Source organism: Hemitrygon akajei, chromosome 5 (assembly GCF_048418815.1).
Source record: "Hemitrygon akajei chromosome 5, sHemAka1.3, whole genome shotgun sequence".
NCBI lineage: Eukaryota > Metazoa > Chordata > Chondrichthyes > Myliobatiformes > Dasyatidae > Hemitrygon > Hemitrygon akajei.
In genome coordinates this window covers 91,015,412-91,029,756 of record NC_133128.1, presented here as the reverse complement: position 1 = coordinate 91,029,756, position 14,345 = coordinate 91,015,412, and the positions used below count along the sequence as shown (strand labels likewise).

The 14,345-nt window shown below is 39.7% G+C and overlaps 1 protein-coding gene across 2 annotated transcripts in view; it reads right to left on the bottom strand.

Annotated features, from left to right (window-relative positions):
* vwa8 (von Willebrand factor A domain containing 8) overlaps nucleotides 1-14,345 on the bottom strand; it is a 501,727-nt gene that overhangs the window by 218,057 nt on the left and 269,325 nt on the right. For both annotated transcript variants that reach the window (XM_073046008.1, XM_073046009.1), the window contains exon 20: nucleotides 10,045-10,116. In XM_073046008.1, the coding sequence (XP_072902109.1) occupies nucleotides 10,045-10,116 (72 nt within the window). The remainder of the gene's footprint in view (nucleotides 1-10,044; nucleotides 10,117-14,345) is intronic.

The following is a 14,345-nucleotide window of genomic DNA, read 5'->3' as shown; positions in this document are numbered from 1 at the left end:
TTGTTAATTAAGGGAAAACACAAAAAAAGTTTCATTAGTTAAATTATTTACATAAATTGGATTGTAGCACAATATTGCAAAGGATTACTATAATGGAGTTTCAACATGTTTTCACATTAATTGCTTTAAACTCCCAAGAGAGTAAATAGCTCTCCTTTATCTTTTACATTGATTTCTTTAATCATCATAGCCACAATATTTAGATCCCCCTTAATTTGCCGTATTTTAGATTGGTATATTCAATACTTAACTCATATTTTTAGGAAACATATTGCCCATTTTTCTGTGGGCTGACACCTCTTTGAAGCACAGATATGTTTCCTGAGATGCAGCGGTGAAAAATAGACATACCACTCCAATTAGGTTCAATGCAGTGTGTTCTAAACAGCTGCAGGTTAACTTAGACCCCTTTCACTCACAAACATAAGAGATTCTGCAGATGTTGGAAATCCAGAGGAACACACATAAAATGCCAGAGGAACTCAGCAGGTCAGGCATCATCTATGGAGGTGAATAAACAGTAGACATTTTGGGCTAAGACCATTCACCAGGACTGTAAAGGATGCAGGAGGAAGACAAAAGAAGAAGGTGGGGGGAAGGGTAAGAAGTACAAGATGGCAGATGATAGGTGAAACCAGGCAAGGTGGAGGAGAAGGAGAGATGAAGTAAGAAGCTAGGAGGTGATGGTAATGGGCTGAAGGAGGAACTTGACAGTGGATAGTGGACCATTAGAAAGGGAAGGAGGAAGGGCACCAGCGGGAGGTGATGAGCAGGCGAGGAGAAGAGAAGGGGTAAGAGGGGCACCAGAATGGGGAATAGAATGGAAAGAGAGAAGTGGGATGGGGGAGAGAAACATTGACCATTCATTCCCTGCCATAAATGTTGCCTGACCTGCTTGAGTTCCTCCAGCATTTTGAGTATGTTACTCCGGATTTTCAGCATTTGCAGATTCCCTTACATTTAGAAATAAAGAGCTAGTGTTCTTGGATTCATGGAACATTCAGAAATCTGATGGCGGAAGAGAACACGCTGCTCCTAAAACAAAGAATGTGGGTCTTCAAACTCCTGTACACCACCTACTTGGTGGTAGTAACAAGAAGAGGCCCTATCCGACAACGAGGGTCCTTAATCATAGATGGCACCTTCTTGAGGCACCCCATCTTGAAGATGTCTTCAATGGTGGGGAGAACTGTGCGCATGATGGAGCTGGCTAAATTTACAGCCCACTGTGATCTCTTTCGATATTGTACATTGGAACCTCAATACCAGATGGTGATGCAACCAATCAGAATGCTTTCTACCATACATCAATAGAAATTTGTATGAGTCTTTGGTGACAAACTTTAAATGAAATAGAGCCACTGGCATGCCTTCTTCATGACTGTAATAATATGTTGAGTCCAGGAAGATCTACCCTCCATGAGATGAGACCAACTTCTTATTATCCCTCAAGGGTCTCGGCCCGAAACGTCGACGGCACTTCTCCCTATAGATGCTGACTGGCCTGCTGTGTTCCACCAGCATTTTGTGTGTGTTGTTGTTCTTATTATCCCTCTTAATTTGTCACAGATTGTAAGCTGTTCCTTGTACAAGGATGCCTAAAAGTTAACATGCAGGTACAGCGTGCAATTAACAAAACAAACATTATGTTGGCCTTTCTTCAAGACAATTAGACCACAAAAGTAAAGGGCATACTCATGTTTGAGAGAATGCAATGCAAGTTACCCAGACTGATTCTTGGTTATTAGATTTGTTGAGAACAGAATAAGTTGATTTAACCTGATGAAGAATGAGACGTGATTTCATCAACACATAAAAATCGGTGAATGAGGGGTAATTTTTCCCCAGTTGGGGTTTCCAGAGCCAACTACATTCATAAACTAAGGTGTCACCCATTTAGGACTGAGAAAGAAAAAGAACTTGTCATCCAGAATCATTGGAGCCCTCTGTCTAAATGAGTTGTGCAGGCTCAACTGCTGAGTATATTCCTTGTATCTTGCTAATAACTAAAAAAAATTCTGCTAAAATTCTAAGTCTTATAAATAGACTTTTATATCCCTGAGGTGAATCCAAGGATCTGATGTCTTTTCTGGAAGGCTTCACATGCATCCTTTTGAGTGGCCAAAGTAAAAATTATTAGTCACAAAGACCTACAATAAACTTGGGTAAAGAGACTGTAAACATTTTTTGTATTGAAAACTCAATCCTACATAACTACAGGGCCAAAATGCTTTTGCCTTTGTTTGTCTTTGGTGTATTTCCAAAGCTGTTTATGACCAGGATGACTAACTACTTGTGTTATCCTGCCAAATAAAGTAGGATTTTTTAAAAAGGCACTTAAAGTAAATAAAAATTGAAGAGACTGTGTTCTAGAGATCCTTTTCACTACAACCCAATCTGACTTATGTAATTAATTTAAGTAATGAATTGTTTCAAATTTGTCTAGCATTCTCAAAGCATAGTTCATTAATAATGTCAATTTGTGTTCTAAGAGGTGAAAGCACAAATTAACATGAACAAATGGAACTGCTTCCATGAAAATATCCTAATTTTAAAAATAACATTTACAATTGGTGCCATAGCTGTTTTCATTTGATTAGTGCTGCTACACTTCATGTTTTTTGTCTTCTATCAGTTGAAATCAATTGCAGACCATAAATAGCTTGGATTGAAGCTCACTGATGTGCAAACCATATGTCTATGACAGAGGAAAAAACTTGCTAATGAAGCAGAAAATTGCATAGAGAAATTTTCCTTTATCCCAGTCACTTCTGTAATTTTAATGACTTGCAAATCATTAAAATTTAATGGATTTTCACAAGCAAATTATGCCTAGTGCTTTGATTTTTGCTTGATTTAGCATAAATCTGGGAAGAGCAATACTGGTGTAATACCTTTCAGTCATTACTGCAATAACCAAAAGCTAAAGTTTTAGCACTTGCAGCCTTTTCTAAACGAGCCACTCATTTACAGAGAGGTAAAGTTACTTACAAGGATGGAAATATAATCTCATACTCGTAAAATATCTTGTTGTCTCCTTACAATGTTTAAAGCACTATCCAGTTAATTAGGCAGATCTGAAGTGCAGTCACCGTTACACTGTACAAGTTTTCTATGAGGCTACAGTGAAAATGAGTTTTCCAACTTTCCAGAAACACAAAATACTGCAAGAGTGGTTTTGCTGATGAGGAAGCAGAGATGAAATTTTCACTTGGAAAGTAGTTTTAGAAAAATAATGTGATAGCACAATAGACTTTTGATTCTTTAGTCATAGAGAAGTGCAGCACAAAAACAAGGCCTTCAACCCATCTAGTCCATGCTGAAACCAATTAAACTGCCTACTCCCATTAACCTGCACCTTGACCATAGTCCTCCATATCCCTACTATCTATGTGCCTATCCAAACTTCTCTTACATGCTGAAATTGAGCTTGCATGGACCACTTGTGCTGGCAGCTCATTCCACACTCTCATGAACCTCTGAGTGAAGAAGTTTTCTCTCACACTCCCCTTGAACTTTTCACCATTCACCCTTAAGCTATGAGCTCTGGTTGTATCCCTCCCAACCTCAATGGAAAAAGCCTGATTGTATTTACCCTATCTATACCCCACATAATTTATGCACCCCCTCCATCAACTCACCACTCAATTTCTTACATTCTAAGGATACAGTCCTAACCTATTCCTTATAACTCAGGTCCTCCAGCCTTGTAAATTTTCTCTGCACTCTTTCAATCTTGCTTACATCTTTCCTGTAGGTAGGTGACCAAAAATGCACACAATACTCCAAATTAGGCCTTACCAACATCTTATACAACTTCAACATAACATCCAATTTCCTCTACTTATTACCTTGATTTACAAATGCCAATAACTTTCTTTATGACCCTATCTATTATGACGCCACTTTCAACGAATTATGTATTTGTTTTCCTAGATCCCCTTGTTCTACCACAATCCTCAGTGCTGAGGATTCACTGTGTAAAGTCACTGTGTAAAGTCTACCCTGCTTGGTCCTACTGAAGTGCAAGACCTCGCACTTGTCTGCACTAAATTCCATCAGCCTTTTTTCAGCCTGTTTTTCCAGCTGACGCAGATCCCTCTGCAAGCGATGATAGCCTTCCTCACTGTTCACCATACTCCTAAATCTTGGTGTCATCTGCAAATTTGCTGAGCCATTTTCCCACATTATCATCCAGATCACTGATATAGATGACAAACAACAAAGGACCCAGCTTCAATCCCTATGGCTCACCACTAGTCACAGGCCTCCAGTCAGAGAGGCAACCATCCACTACCACTCTCTGGCTTCTCCCACAAAGCCAATGTCTAATCCAATTTTCTTCCTCATCCTGAATGCCAAGCGACTGAACCTTCTTGACCAACCTCCCATGCAGAACCTAGTTAAATGCCTTGTTAATGTCCATGTAGACAATATCCACTGCCTTAGCTTCCATCAACTTTTCTGGTAAGTTCCTCAAAGAACTCTATAAAATGGCTTAAACATGACCTACCACACACAAAGATGTACTGACCATTCTTAATTAGTCCATTGATTCCCAGACAATATGTTGAAGTTAAAATCACCTACTATAACAACCTCATGTTTCTTGCAACAGTCTGCGATCTCTTTACAAATTTGCTCCTCTAGGTCCCTAGGACTGTTGGGTGGTCTGTAATATAGCCCCATTAATGTGGTGATACCTTTGTTATTTCTCAGTTCCACCCATAACAACTCACTAGTCAACTTCTCCAGTCTGTCCTGATGGAGTATTGCTGGGAGATTTTCCCTGACTAGTAACACTACCCGTCCTTCTTTAATCTTTCCCACTCTATCACGTGCTAAACCATAGAACACCGGATTGTCGAGCTGCCAGTCTTGCTCCTCTGCAATCAAGTCTCACTAATGACTACAACGTCATTATTTTAGGTATTGATCCATGCCCTGAGCTCATTCGCCTTTCCTACGATACTTCATGCATTGAAATATATGCAGCTCAGGGCATTGCTCAACCTTTTGATTCTTGACTTTGTCTGAGGTCTGACCAATATCTGCCTCCACGACCTCTTCACTAACTCTTCTGGCACGCTGGTTCCCATCCCCCTGTAACTCTAATTTAAACCCACTGTGCAACATTAAAAAACTTTCCACTAGGATATTAGTCCCCTTCGAGTTCAGGTGCAAACTGCCCCTTCTGTACAAATCCCTTGTTCCCTGGAAGAGAGCCCAATGATCCAAAAATCTTATGCCCTCCCTCCTACACAAATTCCTTAGCCACGTATTAAACTCTATAATTTTCCTAATTCTGGTCTCACTAGCACGTGCAACCCTGGAGGTCCTGCCCTTTAACTTAGCACCTAACTTCCTATGCAGAACCCCCTCACTAATCCTACCTATATCACTGGTACCTAGATGGGCCATGACCTCTGGCTGTTCACCCTCCCACTTAAGAGGACTTGATCTGAGATATCCTGAAGCCTGGTACCTGGGAGGCAACATACCATCCGGAAATTTTGTTCTCACCTGCAGAACCTCTAGTCTATTCCCCTAACTGATTCCCTGTCACCACAGCATGCCTTTTCTCCCTACTTCCCTTCCATCCTTCCGTGTCACAGAGGCAGTCTCAGTGCCAGAGACCTGACCACTGTGACTTTTCTGTGTTAGGTCAACACCACCCCCCCCCCCCCAACTGTGATATACTTGTTTTGAGGGGAATGGCCACAGGGGTACATTGTACTGACTCATTAACCCCTTTTGCCTTCCTGACTGTCACACAGTTTCCTGTGCCCTGCACCTTGGCTGTAACTATCTCTCTATTATGTCGTATCTTTCACCCCTTCAGCCTCCCAAATGATCCGGGATTCATCCAGTTCCAGCTCCAACTCCTTAATGTAGATTGTTAGAAACTTCAGCTGTATGTACTTCTCGCAGTGGTAGTCATCAAGAACACCAGAAGTCTCCCTGCCTTTCCACTTCCTGGCATCTCTACTGTCCTCCAGATATAAAGAAGAGAAGGGGAAAAAATGTAACCTGGAGCTTTGCTTTTCTTTGCTTTCTCTGGCTGAAGCCTAAACATCACCATTCTGATGTTCTTCAACTAGTGATTGTTCAGGAACAGACACGGTCACAATTTTTAAAAAAATCAGTAGGTATTTCTAAAAGGATATGAAAGAATTTAGTGGAAACAAAGGAAATTGATTTTCAGTAATTTGCTTTTGTTGAAGATCAGGTATCAGAATCCTTCTGCATTATGAATTCTTGATTCTACAACAATAACTATTGCCAAATGATTCATGAACTACATTACAAATATAATAACATTTCAATGTGGGATCCAAGTTGATTCTTAAGTATTGAGTAAAGTGATTAATTGCTTGATACTGTACAAACTGCTTGTATGTTAAGAAGTTCAAACCACTGAAGGCTAAATTACATAAATTTCCAATCCAGCCACATCCTTCATGAACATCAATCATGTCCTCATTAATGCACTCCACTTATCAGTACCTACATTTTCTCTTTCCATCAAAAGATCCTGATTACAGCTGAATGGCTGGGCTACCGATCAGCAGGCCAGCATACTAAAGTTCTTAGCGACACCCAATCACTTCCACCGTAAGTGGGTAAAGATTCATTTGCCAGATGAATTCACTGATATTATATGCTATATTTATTTCCTTGGTTTTTCCTGATGTCAAGGCCTTTCATAATTCATGCAAGCAGGCTCAAGTACAAGATATATAAACTCAGAAAATGCTGGAAAATAGAGTGAGTGTCTATAGAAAGAGAAACAATAATTCACCTCCAAGATCTTCTGTCAGAACCCAAAATATTAACTCTTCTTTTTCTCTTTTCACAGATGTTGCTTGACCTGATGAACTCTTCCAACATTACCTGATTTCTTTTCAGATTTCTAGCATCTAGAGTTGTTTTTATTTTGCTCTCCAGAAGAAGATGCTATTTGTTGCTCATGAATTATGCACTGAGGGGTACAAATTAGCCAACAGTAGAAAGAGAGTGGGAGAAAAGGTAGAGCAAAACATTCACTGGGTCTCACTGAGATCAGCTAAGATGGTCCAACTTGGACACCATCAAGTTCACATGTTGCAGTATTGCATCACAAGCACATTGAGAGTAAAATATTCTAGATTTATTGGCATTTTTGTGCAGTGCCAATAAATGAGAGGAAATGAAAATAGCAAGGAAAAGGTCTGAATTTACTATTCAAAATAAGACTGGGATTCTAGTGTGTTTCTTGTTCTTATTGTAAAGGGGCTCTCCTCGCCAACATCTATCTTACATAACTAGAATAAATGACTGATGACTGATAAATGACTGAGACACAAGACTGGATATTCGCATTTTCTCCCTGAGGATTTTTTTCTTATGCAACTAGATCCTTGATTTCATCACTTGCAGACCCCAGTCAGTTCAGATTGGAACCAACATCTCCTCCAATTTCCATCTGCACAGGTGCACCACAAGACTGTGCTTAGCCCCCTACTCTACTTGCTTTATACTGATGACTTTGAGTCTATTCGGAGTTCCAATGGCATAGTTAAGTTTGCTGAATCATTGGCTGAATCAAGGGAGGTGACAAATCGGCATATAGGAGAGAGATTGAAAATCTGAATGAGTGGTGCAATAGCAACTCGATGCCAGCAAGACCAGGAGCTGATTATTGACTTCAGGACGACGAAACCAGAGATCAGTGAGCCAGTCCTCATCAGAGGATCAGAAGTGGACAGAGTCAACAACTTTAAATTCCTCATTGATATTACTTCAGAGAATCTGTCCTGGGTCCAGAACATAAGAAGCATTATGCAGAAAACATGGCAGTGCCTCTACTTTCTTAGAAGTTTGCGAAGAGTCAACATGTCATCTAAAACTTTGACAAACTTCATAGATATGTGGTGGAGAGTACAACCTGACATGGAAATACCAGTGCCATTGAATGAAAAAACTTACAGAAAGTACTGATACTATCCATTCTATCATGGGTACTGCCCTACCCACCATTATGCACATCTACACAGAGTGCTGCTGCAGGAAATCAGCATCCATCATCATAGACCCCCACCATCCAGGTCCTGCTCACTTCTCATTGATGCCACCAGGAAGGTGGTACAGGAGCCTTGGGGCACACGTCAACTGGTTCAGGAACAGTTATTACTCTTCAGGTTCTTGATCCAGAGGGAATAACTTCACTCAACTTCTCTTGCCCCATCACTCTGTTCCCACAACCTATGGACTCACTTTAGTTACTTATTACTTCCTTTTGTTTCTTTTCGTATTTGCAGAGTTTGTTATCTTTTGTAACTGTCTCTGTCATGTTGGGGGGCAGTCTTTCATTGATTCTAGTGTGTTTCATGTATTTATTGCAAATGCCTGCAAAAATAAATTTCAGGTTGTATATGGTGACATATATGTACTTCAATAATAAATTTACTTTCAATTTTGAAGTTTGAAATAATTAGCCAGTATTTACTGCATGTCCTCCCTGTTCAAATTATTACTCTGCATGCAAGTTTCCAAGTGGCTATTGGAGAATTAGGTCCAGCTAGCACAACATTGGAGATAAGGAAAACATATTCTATTAATGCAAACAGAACAAGATGACCCAAGATGAGTCAGGAACATGGTTATATTCATTGGGGTTGGTTGCAGAATAAAAATGGGATTAGTGTAAATGAGTGTTTGATGGTCAATGCAAAAATCAATGGGCCAAAGTGCTCTAAGGCCTCTGTGACTTCACCCAGGGAGTCTATGCAGGATTTGTTCTGAGGTGGGAGAGTGATCTTCAGACATCAATTTCATGCCTGACCTGGCATCAGTGGCAAAGTGTGATAATGAACTAGGGAGTGGATAGGGATCTTTATCAAGCATCGGCTCTAAGTTAGCCTTTGTGACACGGTCAACTGGTTATGTATGGACAGAGTGAAGGTGTGGATACAGGACATAACCTGGTTGAGGAGGGCTTTCTTGGACATGGATGCTAGGTCTCAGTCAGTCTCGATACAAAGCCCACTTGCTCATGTTGAGTCAGCTATGGGAAAAAAAGTTACAACCTCAGGCTCAAATTGGCTATCACTGGGTCAGATTATGTAGGAGACCAACATTTATTAAATTTGAGATAGCTTTAATCTACATCTAGTTACAGAGCTGCACTAGTACAGCAGCCAATGCTGCTAACACACAGCTCTAGTAATCTGGTTGAATCCTGGCCTTTTCATTGTCTGTGTAGTGTTTGCACAACCTACCTATGCTCTTAATTCCTCCCACATCCCAATGGTACAGTACTGGCTACTGTAAATTAACACTGGTGTGTAGGTGACCGATAAGAGAATGTGCAAAGAAATGTCATTTAAAACTGAGATACTGTACGTAGGAACTTCTTCTCACAAGTGGTGTGAATCTGGAATTCTTGAAATCATTGGAGAAATTTAAAGAGGGCTTAGGTAAATTTTTGAAAGACCAGGTAATTGAAGGCTGTGGAAGCATGCTCTTGTACATGTGAGAACTACACTCTACATCTGGCCTGTCACCTAACACGTGTTGTGCGTTCAAGGAATTAAAGGGCAGGTTCGATTCTTTGTTCCTCCAGGGATATGATAAACCAATGTGGACAGAGAGAACATTTCTTTTATTTGAAAGTAAATTAATATTGGAAAGTAAATTAATGTTTCTCCTATTGAAGGATATGGGGTGTGAGAACAGAAACATGTGATTTTCACTAGAACAGACCCAAGTAGTCTGGTCCCACACTGCAACAGTCTGTTATCCACAGCTATGAACCAGCATCAAATTTCTTATCACTGACTTAAATGATGTGATATTTGTTGTTTTGTGGCAACTGTATAGTGCAAGTAATTACTGTAATCACAAAAAGAAATAAATAGGCAAGTAATTATGAACAGCATACTTTGAAGACAGTTATGGAAATCTGAAATTGTAGCTCCTCTGCATTTAGAAAGTCACAGTCTTAACAAAGTTTTATTTTAGTGTGGAGAGAATACACATTAACAATGAAATAGACTCTTTCACCTGATTTCCAACCAAAAGAAGATGTTCTCCAAGCAAGAAGTCCTTGAGTAAATCCTCCATCACCTGCATGTGCTAAACAGAAAACAAAGAACAAAGATTTTTTAATACAAGAAATAATAGGTTTACAACAGAGAGAGAACAATAATATCACCTTCTAGCTTGTCTGCTGGGATCAAATTCAGCACTGCACCATAGGTATTAAGCTGTATAGATCTTTGGTAAGTGAAAATAATTAAGATACAAATCACCCACTATCTCAGTGAGTGAAAGAGCTAAATATCATAATGCTAATTCATAATTCCTAAGTTCTGTTCAACACAACATTCTGCTGAACAGAAACACTACAAATGCTGGAATGTGAGCAACAAACAAGATGCTGGAGGAATTCAGCATGTCAGTCAGCATCAGTGGAGGGAAGTGAAGGAAACTGACAGTCAACATTTTGGCTCAATTGATCCAGATGAAAGACCGCAACCTGAGACCTCAACCCGAAACCTCAACTGTCCATTTCCGTGAAGTGTCCTAAAATGTCAATTGTCCATTTTCCACCACAGATGTTGCCTGATCTGATGAGATCCCCCAGCATCTTGTTGTACAAAACACTGCAGCTAAGGGCCCTTCACATTAAGGGTTCAAAGACAAATTTAAATAAGAACACATTTAAACATACAAGATGTTTATTTGTGGCTTTGGATCTGTGGAAACCAGCATGAAATAATTTTCTTTCTCAAATAAAAATACTACTTCCCTTTAGCACTTTGAAGTGGAATAAATATACACATTATTATATGCATATTGTCAATAAATCTTCCATGCCATTCCTTAGGTCACTGGCAATGCTCTTCAGCAGGGGAGGATAATGTTATATTTCTCCAATTTGAAAAGAAATCTGAAAGAGATCTTCTTAAGGAATAAAATCAATCTCTATTTTCCCAATGCTTTAAAAGCACTGTCACAGCTAATGGCTGATTGGAGAAGCATAGGCAGGAAATGAAAAGGGCTGACTGTATAAAAGTTTGCTGGTGAGTCCTCCTGCAGTAGAGCAGAACTGGTGCACATGGGAAACAGACTCACAAAGTTAGGTATGGAGGCTGTTTAGCAGCAATTCTCAATCTTCAACAATCCAGGAACTCTGAAGCTCCAGGAGTACATAAGGGTGAAACAGCTAAAGTGCCTTGAGAATATATTCAGCCCCACAACTATATTCACATTTTACTGCCTCATTTTCTAAATTTAAAATATAGTGAAGTAGGATTTTTGAGCTAATCTTCAAAATGCAATGCATATCAAATCAAAAGAAAAATTCTAAAACTTGTCAACAATTTACTAAAAATTAAAAACAAAACTTGTGAGGCTGAGAATTTTGTAATTACGAAGCTAATGTTCCTCAGGTACAATATACAGTACAGGTAATACCTTACTATCTCATCCAATTTGTGAACTGAGAGAACTGGAGCATCATCGGTTTTCAATGCATTCATAAGAATACCCCTTCTCTCTGTATGGTCCAACAGTATGGAAGATTTTCAACAGACAAAACCAAAATGAAAACAAAAGAGCATTCAAGACAAGTAAAGGAAATGATAATAGAGAAACACAAATCTAGGGAAGGGTACAAGACCATCTCAAAGGCACTGGACATATCTCGGAACTCAGTGCTGCCCATCATGAAAAAGTGGAAAAAAATATGAAACCGTAGCCACAATGCCTATGTCAGGTCCCCCCCCCTCAAAACTTAGTCACTACAGTACCTATGTCAGGTCCCCCCCCTCAAAACTTAGTCACTACAGTACCTATGTCAGTTCCCCCCCCTCAAAACTTAGTCACCATCCTTGTCCCTTGTAAGAGAGGCTACTGTGAAGCTAACAGTCACTCTGAGTGAGCTGCAAAAAGTCAGTGGTTGCAACTAGAGATGAAGTTCATAACTCCACAGTCTCTAAGGCCTTACACAAGAACATTGTTATTTACAGCAGAGTAGCAAGGAAAAAGTCCTGGCCAAAATAAAACAATATACTTACATCCTTGTCTGTAAAGACTTTGCAAAGCATCAGCTAGAAAATACTGCAAAGATGTTGAAGATCTGGTGGTCAGATGAAACTAAAGTGTAACGTTTTGGTCTAAGCATTAAGCAGTGTGTGTGGCGCAAATCTAATACTGCACATCAGCCAGGTAACACCATCCCTACTGCAAAGTAAGGTGGAGGAAGAATCATGCAATGGGGATGCTTTTCAGCAGTAGGAATTGGAAATCTGGTCAGGATTGAAGGGAAGATGAATGCTGCTAAATACAGAGAGATCTTGGATAAAGAAAACCTGCTGGCCTCTGCCAGAAAGCCTACACTGGAGAAAAAGTTCATCATTCAGCAGGACAACAACCCAAAGCACACTGCTGGAGTGGCTACAAATGAAGAAAATCGATGTCCTTCAGAGGCCCAGTCAGAGTCCTGATCTTAACCCAATCGAACATCTCTGGCAAGACCTCAAGATTGCTGTCCACTGCCACTCCCCAACTAACCTGGCACAGCTTGAGCAATTTTACAAAAAGGAATAGGAAAATCTTGCTCTATCACATTGTACAAAGCTAATAGTGACTTATCAAAAAGTCTATTTATCCAAAATAAAAATTCTCAGTTAAATTGATCAAAATCTCTGGTTGTAATACTCATTTATGTGAGCAAACAGGGGGTTTGTAAACGTGAGAAAGTCCGCAGATGCTGGAAATCCAAAGCAACACACACAAAATGCTCAAGGAACTCAGCAGAAAGGCAGCATCTACGGAAATAAACAAAATAGTTGACGTTTCAGATCAAGACTCTTCGTCAGGACTGAGGAGGAAGGAGGCAGATGCCAGATTAAAAAGATGGGAAGAGGGGAAGAAGGCAAGCTGGAAGATGATAAGTGAAGCCAGGTGGCAGAGAAAGGTCAAGGAGGAGGCAATGCACTAACATGTCAGAATGGGAATTAAAATGTTTGGCCACCAGGGAGTCCTGCTTGTGGCAGATGTTGCAGAGATGCTCAATAAAGCGGTCCCCCAATTTAGGATGGGACTTATCAATGTCGAGGAGGCTGCATTGGGAGCACTGGACACAACAGACTACCCCAGCAGATTCACAGGTGAGGTATTGCCCCACCTGCAAGAACAGAGGTGAAGATGGAGTTGTATGGGCAGCTGTAGAACTTGGGCCAATTCCAAGGATAAGTGCCAGTGGGAGATTAGTGGGGAGGGACAAATGGACCAGGTGATCCCTGCAGAAAGAGGAGTAGAAGAGGGAGGTAAAGGTAGGTTCAGTGGTAGAACCCTTTCGGAGATGATAGAACATTTTTACATGACACTGTCGGTCCCAGAAATAGAATCACAAGGACATTGAAACCCGGGGGATCGCAACATTTAGAATTGGGTGACAATAAAATGGTTAACAGTATAAAATGTAGAGGATTGTTGAAGAGTTATATTGATAGCGTTTCACACCACACATTAGTGACTATGACGTGTTCATAGTGCTACAAACTAATCAAACTCAAAAGGCTTGAGCAAGATGACAGCTGCTGAGAGTTGATAATGATAATGTGATAAAGATATTACAAAGTGTACATTAGGTCAGGGGCCACAGGTGCAGCCTGGAATTAATTTCCTGAATTTTAGTGGATCAGAGGTGCCTAGAAAATGCCAGACCAATTTAAACCCCATATAATTAATCAATGAAATACTTGTATTGATTAAATAAAGCATTATATAATCACTGACTTAGTCACAATTTTTGGAAAGATTTGAGGCAATAAAAGAATTTTTTCAATTACACAAGGAGTCGTCCAATTTCTTCAGTGAAAAGCAGCTCCTTAATTACCAACTATCTTTATCAACAATCAATGGTTCCAATTAATTTGACAAAGTACTACTTTATCAAATTGACAAGAACCAAATTAAGCAGTTGAATTCAATATAGACCAAGAGATGTGTGTAAAACCATGGCAGACTATTCACATGTATGGAAGAGAAGTCAAATTTGTAGTTGCGGGATTAAGGAGTTATATAATGTTTTGTACATGTTTTTAGATCAGTATGCAGACTAACTATCAAGATAAAATATTATTTTATAAAATATTAGAATTGTGCATGAAAGCAAATAGTTAATCATCTTGTTCTAAAAAGGAATTAAGGGAAAATTGATCATAATATGATAGACCTTTCAGAGAAAACTAGGTCTTAAATCCAAACAAAGAAAGCTATGAAGTTGGCTGTGATTGATTGGGAAACTGCATTAAAATACACAAAGGTGACCCAGCAATAGTAGCATTTAAATA